This window comes from Neovison vison, chromosome 13 (assembly GCF_020171115.1).
Source record: "Neovison vison isolate M4711 chromosome 13, ASM_NN_V1, whole genome shotgun sequence".
Classification (NCBI taxonomy): domain Eukaryota; kingdom Metazoa; phylum Chordata; class Mammalia; order Carnivora; family Mustelidae; genus Neogale; species Neogale vison.
In genome coordinates, this window is record NC_058103.1 from 96,408,998 (window position 1) to 96,418,906 (window position 9,909).

General features: G+C 40.0%; 1 protein-coding gene across 1 annotated transcript; it reads right to left on the minus strand.

The window, feature by feature from the left end:
- Positions 1-200: 200 nt before the first annotated feature.
- Positions 201-1,196, minus strand: LOC122894155 (olfactory receptor 6S1). Its single transcript, XM_044231603.1, has one exon. It carries the CDS (start codon positions 1,194-1,196, stop codon positions 201-203), a length of 996 nt encoding a protein of 331 aa, XP_044087538.1.
- Positions 1,197-9,909: the final 8,713 nt, after the last annotated feature.

The window sequence follows — 9,909 nt, forward strand, 5'->3', positions numbered from 1 at the left end:
AATAATATGGATTTATAGATGAAATAGAATCAAGGAATTTTGCTTGAAAGAGAAAGGCAGCCTTGATGATTTTGGAGTTCTTTTGTGGTTCCAGAATTTGGTCATTTGGTTATGTCCACAATGACCATAGGAAAGCAAGAGACAACGGAGAAGACTTGGACGCAAGATTGGAGTCAAGGGACTCAAAACTCCCTTCACTTTCACTTTACTGTTTTCCTATTGAAACTCTTAACAAGTAGAAGATCCCCTAGAAAGCCTGCTCCCACCTTCCTAAACATATCCTTCAGAGCTTCCTTGACTCGCTCATTGCGTAAGGCATAGATGAATGGATTCAGCAGTGGTGTCACAAATGTTGTTACCACGGTCACTGCCCAGTTAGTATCCACAGAGCCACTCTGTGATGGTCGAACATAGAGAAAAATGGCACTTCCATAGAAGAGGGTGACTACCATCAAGTGGGAGGTACAGGTAGAGAAGGCCTTCTGACGGCCTGAAACAGAGGGGATGCGCAGGACAGACAGAACTATGTGGCCATAGGACACAGCAGTAATCATCAATGAGGATACAATGACAAGAGAGGCCAGTACAAAGTCAGTTTCCTCCAGCTTCTTGGTGTTGGTGCACGCCAGGCGGAGCAGTGGGCCACTGTCACAGAAGAAGTGTTGCACCACAGCATCCTGTTCACAGAAGGGAAGTAAGGCCACAGCCACTGTGGGGCCAAGCACAGGAAAAAGTCCCCCCATCCAGCAGGCCAAGGCTACCCGAGAGCACACAGTACCATTCATGAGCAAGGGGTAGTGCAGAGGGTGACAGATGGCCAGGTAGCGATCCACAGACATGACAGCCAACAGCAGGAACTCAGAGGCCCCAAGAAAGAAGTAAAAATAGAATTGAGTAATGCATGCAGCAAAGGAAATAGTGTGTTGCCTTGAGAGGAAATTGCTCAGCATCTTGGGAATGATGACGGAAGTGAGAAAGATCTCTAGGCAGGACAGGTTACCCAGAAAGAAGTACATGGGAGTCTGCAGGCGAGTATCAGCTCCTACCACTCCAACGATCAACACGTTGCCTGTTAGAGTCAGCAGATAGACAAGAAGGAAGACAGAAAACAGTTCTGCTTTTGTGTTGTTGAGATTCGGGAAACCTGCCAAGATGAACTCGGTCACACCACTGCTCTGATTCTCGCCTGGAGCCATTATCTTTCCCACCTGTGCGACAACAGGAACATGATCCAAGTGAGGACAAGTCTTCTCCAGAACAATCCCAAAACTTATTTTATTGTGATATGGTCTACATATCCCCACTTTCTCCAATCCCTGTTAAGATCTGAAGAACCTGAGGTCCTCATCTAATTACTTTTAAAGCTGGAGAAGATATTTCAGAAAGGGTAGCCAACATTTATGTATGAAAATGCCAGGAGCCTCCATTCTTAGATCCTAAATGGTGAGCCTCATTTTTATAATAATGAGATCATTGGCCAGATATCTGAGTTTGACAAAAGTATCCAAAAAATGATTTCATGAAGGATATGATTCCCATTCCACCAGGATCAGGACTTGAGTAGACTGCATAGCTTTGAATCCCATCATCTCCATTTTCTAGCCGAGTAGCCTTGGGAGACTTATTTAGTCAGCCCTGCACTACTCCATCATGAAATGTTGTAAGAAGGAAGTGAAATAAGAGTGTAAACATTCAGAAGAATTTCTAGCACTTAGCTGACAAATGATGCAGTAGAGAAATCTCTGTAAGTTAGGGCACCAGACTCTAGATTTGGCTTGCCATTTCCCTTGGAAAGTGATCCACACATCCAGCTCATTTGTCCTTCAACTGCTTGGCTGTGGAATGAGTCATAGGTAGCTAGGTCATTAGTACATCTATTATATAAAACTACCTTTTTAATGGAGAATTTCCCCAGCAACCTAAGGGTCTATCTGAACTCAGCTTTTCATAAAATGCTTGCCTATCTAAAGCAAGTTATGGCATATTTAAAGGGTAGAATAGGGTTAAACTGTACAGAATCATTCAATCAGATCTATTTATTTAATATCAACATTAAGCTAAGTATTCTGGGGAATATTAGGATGTTTCCTTTTTTAATTTTTTATTTTTTATTAACATATAATGTATTATTAGCCCCAGGGGTACAGGTCTATGAATCGCCAGGTTTACACTTCACAGCACCCACCATAGCACATACCCTCCCCAATGTCCATAACCAGCCACCCTCTCCCTACCCCCTTCACCCCTGTCCCCCGAAATCCTCAGTTTGTTTTGTGAGATTAAGTGTCTCTTACAGTTTGTCTCCCTCCCGATCCCATCTTGTTTCCTGTTTGTTTTTTCTTTTTAAGATTAATTTATTTATTTAGAGAAAGAAAGAGTGCATGCTTGGACAGGAGGAAGGGAAGAGAGAGAGGGAAAGAAGCAGAATCCCCGCTGAGCACAGAGCCAGCATTGGGGCTTGATCTCAAGACCCACATATCATGACCCCTGAGATTATGACCTGAGCAGAAGACAGGAGTCAGGCACTTAACTGACTGAATCACCCAGATGCCCCTAAAAGGAGTTTCTTATGCTCTTTCAGTCCATGGTAGCAATCCAACGCCCTTTCACAAACCTGGGCTCTATTAGATGACTTGCCAGAGACAGAATCAGGAATTCCTAGTAATTACTCATGAAATCAGAAATGAAGTCCATAGTATTTGATTCAAATACTTCCAGTTTTGAAGATGTTCACTACCAGTTATAAGAATCAAATCAATGATACTCTGAAACTTGACTTTAAAAAATGCTTCAGTTATTAGAATACTGATCATCTTTAGCCATGCAAAGCATGAGAATTACCTTAAGGCCTTGGTTCTCAGCCCTGTTCTTTGAAGCACTCCAGTAAACAGTAACCTCTTTACTTACAGTGTCTCAAATGTGGGTCCCACATAAGTAGAAACATTTTGGTACCTTTGTCTAGGATAAAGAAATTCTGTCATCTTTCTCCCTAGGGATTCCATTCAGAGCCTCATCTTCCTCAGCTCCTACAGAAAGGGCTTCACTGTCAATAAAATTATTCAAGTCTTCTTCTGTATTGATTATATATTGGGTGCTAGCTATACTTGATGATTCAGAAATAAAGGAGACATTGTCATTACCTCATGTAGCTCACTGCCTGATGAGAATAACATAGAAGGTAATATATGTCACAGACAGAATGACACCAGTAAGAATAGCCCCTAAGGGGGCATGTGGGAAAAGAACCAAACTGAGACTTAGAGAGTCAGGAAGTGTTCCAGAGAAAGGTGATGCCTAAAATAAGTGCTAAAAATGACTATGGATTTGATAGGAGAGAAAAGATGTTTTGTAATGGAAAAGAGTATCATGTGCACATAGTACATTTGGGCTGAAACACAGAACATAAGGTGTGGAGTGGAGTAAGACAGAACTAGTCACCTCAAACGGGACTCTTTCTGGCTCTCTGTGAAAATATTTCCATCAAACTGAACCTAACTATATCTTAAGTGAGAGGAAGATACATCCCAACCTTAATTATGGAAGGAATCTTTCCTACCTACCCCTGAAGCCCTTTGATGTCTCCTCCATGAGGGTGAGGATCACCCTGTAAGAATTCTCTTTCCTTTTTTATGACTCAGTGGTCTGCTTCACCCCGATTCTTTTCGTGCCTTATAGTGTGAGTCTAACAATAATAGGTTGGGGTTCCTAAGGAAGGCAAAGCACTTGGGAAAACAGGCAGCAACTGGATAATCTGCTTCTTCTCTTGCGCTTTTCTCTCGGGTATAATTCTTTAGATGCTGTTCTTCTGTCTTGTAAACAAAGGGGCTTTCTAACCCTGAGGCAACTACATACACATGGCCCCTTCTTATGGCCATGTGCAGGACAGCCATCAGGCCTACCTCTCCCTCCCTGTAGAAACAGTATCTTCTGCAATGTGATCACTGCCTTAGGCTTGAAGAGGCACACTTCAAGTGAAGGACAATGATCTCACCATGCTCCAAGGGATGGAACTCTAAGAATCACACGGGGTTGGAATGCAAATGGTGAATACTGACGGGTTAAACCATTCATCCATGAAAAGACTTATTGCACTTACCTACAGTTTCGTTCATCTCTGACAGTTGAAAAATGTTCTATTTACATATCCACGTCTTCACTTTTTTGCTGATGAGTTTATGTCAAACTGTCCGGTTTCCTCCCTGAATCCTGGCATTTGCCTAAGGGCATAGAAGGAAAAGGCTGAAGAAATCATTGGTTTCTAATCAATCCCTCCATTGTAGGATAGGATCTTTCGTATATTACTTCAGTTTTAATTGGAGATTTCCCCAAATGAGGATTGATTAATCTAGACATCAGGAGCCTGGCTAGCCACAGTGCCTGTTAGAGAAGAGAGCCCCAAGTATTGAGGTAAATCCAAGAGAGAGAAGGAGAAAACAATTCCTCAAAGACCCAAGGGAGATTTGCAATTCAATGGAAATTTCCCAGACTCTATTCAAGATAAATCTCCATCCATGATAAAAGGGTGACCTTTCATTCAACAAGGGTGGCTGGGAATGTTTCTGCCTCCATCTGCCAACAACCCCAAGCCCAGCAGCCCCCAAAGTCCAGGGACAATACAGTGGGAATGAGATAAAAGATGGATTTTGACCAACTTCGGAAGGCCATAGGCATCATCCAACTTTCTTCTGCAGGGCACTCAGGAGAAATGTTTATTCCCCAAGTAACACAGACATTGTGTCTTTTCCCTGAGGACTTAAAATGATATTGGAAATCCCTATCCTAGCTTCCGGCAAGCAATAGGAGCTCCCGAGGTATGATAAGATAGGGAAAGATTCCCTGAGCCATCTCTAGCTTTTTCTGGTTCTTCCAGCCTTAAACTTTATTCTCTAGTAGTAGCATATACTGTACCATAAGCCCAAGTATTGTTTAGAATTCTGGACTGTTTTTCACATTTTTCCATTAGTGTCTGCACTATGCCCCTGACTGAAGATTGGACTAATTCGTATTCATACTCAATGTACTCTAGTGCATATCAGTTCTTCTGAGAATCTTCTCCTACCTACCCACCTCAATCCCACCACTCTCCAACTTGAACTGTAGCACGTTCTGCTCACCTCAATCTCAATACCTAACCCATTTTACTGTAACTCCGCTTTCTCATCTGTGTCCCCTCCAGGTTCTGAACTCCTAGGATGAGAATTATGTTTTGATCTCTGTATTTCTGGCACCAAGCACAGTGTCTGGCACACATTAGGTGCTTAATAAATGGTATGTGAGCTAAACTGCTCTGGAACCTCAAACTTGAGGAACAGCTGCTTTTGTGAGGTGAACACCAGTCACATGACGGAAGGAAGAGTACACTCTTGGGACTAAGTGCGGCTGGATTCCATCCTTCTGGACATACTTCTTTTTAGAGAAAACAAAATACCTAAATGGAGGCATGGATGAGGCGTAAAAAGTGTCATAACTTCATATTTGGAGGAAAGAGTAGGCGTAGGGACTGGTAGAATTGGCGGAACTAAACCAAACAAAACTAAACTAGAAACTGAAGCTTCTATCTGTTGAGCAGTAGGAGGGAGAGGTCTCAGCAAAAAGAGAGACTCAAGAAGTCTGAAAACTAGATAACCACACTTAAACTATATACATTTTAAATTGGGGGTGCCTGGGTAGCTCAGTCAGTGAAGTGCCTGACTCTTGATTTCAGCTCAGGTCATGAGCTTGGGGCCTTGAGATCAAACCCTGTGTAGGGCTCCTCACTGGGCATAGAACTTGCTTAGGATTCTCTCCCTCTTTCTACCCATCCCCCACATCTTTCTCTCTCTCAAATAAATAAATTAATTCTGATTGAACTGTAACGCTTAAAAGTATAGCAGAAAGAGATGAGATCAAAGTCAGGTAATTTTTTTTAAATATTTTATTTATTTACTTGACAAAGAGCACAAGCAGGCAGAGAGGCAGGCAGAGAGAGAGAGAGGAGGAAGCAGGCTCCCTGCTGAGTGGAGAGCCCGACGCGGGGCTCAATCCCAGGACCCTGAGATCACGACCTGAGCTGAAGGCAGAGGCTTTAACCCACTGAGCCACCCAGGTGCCCCTCAAAGTCAGGTAATTTTAAAATATTACATAGCTATTTGTCCAACCGACAACAGTTTTGGTATTCAGAAAACGGTACTTTCAAATTGACTTGATCATAGGAATAGCCTAGTTTTTGCATGAGATAGAACATTTGAGAAGAAAATATTTATTTATTATTTATTTTTAAGACATAAAACATGCTTGTATGACTCAAAAATAAAAATATAAAAATATATGGATTAAAAAATTGTGGTCATCTGCCTCTCTGTCCACCTTATATCCATTGCCTTATTAATTATTTTCATTATTTTATTGTGCATCCTTTCAGTGTATTTGTGTATATAAGTGAATATCAGAATGCTTATTTACCTGTGACTTTCTTATGCTGTTCTGTACCTTGTTTCTAGTTCTCAGATACCCTGGAGAACTTTTCCTGTCTGTACATAGAGAGAAGAAAGAAGATACTTAAACTAAGGAGACTACTAGATTGACAAATGTATTCAATGAATGGATTGCAACATTTCTGAACTACACTTCTGCTTTAATCATTGTTTGATATCTCTTGACCAATTTTCCTCATCAGTAAAAGTCCTACTGTGGTAGAAATTGTATCAAAAAATTTAATTATCATTTTGTAAGAAAAAATAAGTTATAGCAAACTTCCAGTTATAAAATAATTAGGACATGGGGGATGTGATGTCAGTAAGGCAACTATAATTAATAATACTGTATTGCATATTTGAAAGTTGCTAAAAGAATAGATCGTGAGGGCATTTGGGTGGCTCAGTCAGTTAAGCATCTGCTTTTGGTTCAAGTCATAAGCCCAGGATCCTGGGATAAAGTCCCATATAGGGCTCCCTACTCAGCAAGGAGTCTGCTTGTCCCTCTTCCTCTGCCCCTCCCCCTACTTGTGCTCTCTTTCAAATAAATACAATCTTTTAAACAAGTAGAATAGACCTTGAAAGTTTGCATCACAAGAAAAAAATTTTGTGACTATATGTGGTGAGAGATGTTAACTAGATTTATTGTAGTGATTTTTTAGCAATATATACAGATACCAAATCATTATGTTGTACACCGGATCTAATATAATGTTATATGTCAAAAATAATGTTATAGCAAAATAATATATGTGGGATTTTCTTCAAAATAGTGATTGGGGGTATAGGTAAAATTAACTTGACCATTCATTCTTTTTTTCTTATTGAAAATCAAGTGGCTATGTATATGTGGGTCTACTTCTGCACCCCCTATTCTTTTTTAAGATTTATTTATTTACTTTAAAGAGAGAGAGTGCACAAGAGTGTGGACACACAAGTGTGGGGAGAGACAGAAGGAGTGGGAGAGAATCTCAAGCAGACTCCTCGCTGAGCACTGACCACAGACCCAGACACCTGGGGTGGATCTTGAAACCCAGAGATCTTGACCTGAGCCAAGATCAAGAGTCAGATCCTTAACTGACTCAGCCAAACAGGTGCCCCTGCACCTTCTACTCTGTTTCATAGATATTTGTCTACCTTTATGTCACTTAACGTTTCCCTCATCTTAGTTCTATGTTCTGGAAATTTGTCTTCAGCCAAATCCCTTTTATAATTGATATATGTTTATATTATGTGAATTTTGATAATTTCATTATTAATTAAAGAACTCTTTGCTGGGGGCGCCTGGGTGGCTCAGTGGGTTAAGCCGCTGCCTTCGGCTCAGGTCATGATCTCAGGGTCCTGGGTTCGAGTCCCGCATCGGGCTCTCTGCTCAGCAGGGAGTCTGCTTCCCTCTCTCTCTCTCTGCCTGCTTCTCCGCCTACTTGTGATTTCTCTCTGTCAAATAAATAAATAAAATCTTAAAAAAAAAATAACTCTTTGCTTCTTAGAATCTATTTTCTATAACAACTTGTTCTTGATTTATGAATATTTAAATTGTATTATTAATAGAAATTTGAAAAATTAAAGATTTTTTCTTTTCTACTTTAAGTACCTGTTTCCTCTAAGTTCACTTGTCCTGCTTTATCCTTCTTTTTTCCACTGTGGCTATTATTCAAAGCCAGGTGATATTTGGGTATCAGTTAAAATGTATCAGTGAAGAATTATGGGATAGATATCTCCTGTTTGTAGTTTAAATTTCCATTGTATTTCTCTGTTCTTTTAAATTCAATTATCCAACTTCTTTTTTCCTCTCCTGGAAGTTCTTTTTATGTAAAGATTTGGTGATGGCACTCTGTCTTGTTTTTCTGTGTTGTCATGCAGTTACTCTTTTAAAAAATGAAAAAGCAATAAAAGGAGGAAGAGAAAATATAGTATTTATTTCCTTTTAAGAAATTTGTCATAGCAAAAAAGATTTCTGTGCTCACTGTATTATTTTAATCCAATGTTCCCATTCTGAACTATGATTCTGTATGTATGTGTGGGTTTCTATATTGCCTCCTTTACTTTTTTTTTTTAAATGTTTCTCTTTTTTTTTTAAGATTTTATTTATTTATTTGACAGACATAGATCACAAGTAGGCAGAGAGGCAGGCAGAGAGAGAGGAGGAAGCAGGCTCCCTGCTGAGCAGAAAGCCCAATGTGGGGCTCGGTCCCAGGACCCTGGGATCATGACCTGAGCTGAAGGCAGAGGCCTTAACCCACTGAGCCATCCAGGCGCCCCTGCCTCCTTTACTTTTGGATCAGAAAACAGGGTGTTGCTAAGAGAGGAGAGAGTTGAACTCCTCTTGGAGTTGGTAGTTTATTATAGTTCTACATTTTCTGTCTCTGAGTAACCCACATGATATTTGACATTCCCCAGTGGTTAGTTGGCTAATTCCATGGAATTAGAGTTGCTATGTTTAGGAAAGTATTTCTGACGTTCATTAGTACTTACCTAATTTCTAAAAACTTAGAATTTTCTTGAAATAGAGACTTGATTGTCATATTTCTGAGGCTTTTTTATTATAAAATATTTCAAACATACTAAAAATAGAATAATACAATGAGTCACAGTGTAACCTGTGTAACCAGTACACAACATGGGGCTTGAATTCACAACGCTGAGATTGTAAGACCAAGAGTCACACACTCTACCAACTGATCCAGCCAGATGCTCCCAAAATAAAGAGTTTTGAGTATCAAACAACACCATCAAGAAACTAATGCCCTTAAAATATGGTAAATTTTTGTGGGTTATTTTGGTAATTTCTATGCCTCCACTTTTTCTCTCTCCCTTTTGTTGACTGGAAATACACTTTCCCTTACTGATCCTCAAATGTTCTTATCTTTTCTAACCTATTTTCTATTAGTAATCATTTGCTTTACTTGTCCTTACATTATGGTACATATTAAAAATCAATCATATTTTTTAATTCATAAGAGCTCCTTTTTGTTCTGAGTGGATTTGTTTGTTTGGTTTTGCAATACCCCTTTTTGTCTTATGATTGCAACATAATATCATTGAGAACATTAATGACATTTTTTTAAAAATGAAATTATCAGGGTGCCTGGCTGCCTTATTTGGTAGAACATGTGACTTTCGGTCTTGGGGTTGTAAATTTGAGCCCCATGTTGGGTGTAGAGATTACTTAAAAATAAAAACTTTAGGGGCTCAGTCATTGGGCGTTTGCCTTCAGCTCAGGTCATGATCCCGGGATCCTAGCTCTGTATTCGTCTACCTGTTCAGCAGGAAGCCTGCTTCTCCCTCTCCCACTCCCCCTGCTTGTGTTCTCTCTCTTGCTGTGTCTCTCTCTGTCAAATAGATAAAATATTTAAAAAATTAAAAACTTTAAAAAAATTTTTAAGTAAAATTATCTTCTCCCAATAATGGTCATTGTTTCCTCCAAGTTACTTCCTCCTGCTTACTTGTTTCAGAC

Bases quoted from the DNA above. Each gene is read 5' to 3' on its own strand.
- LOC122894155 (XM_044231603.1), bottom strand. From the start codon at position 1,196: ATGGCTCCAGGCGAGAATCAGAGCAGTGGTGTGACCGAGTTCATCTTG.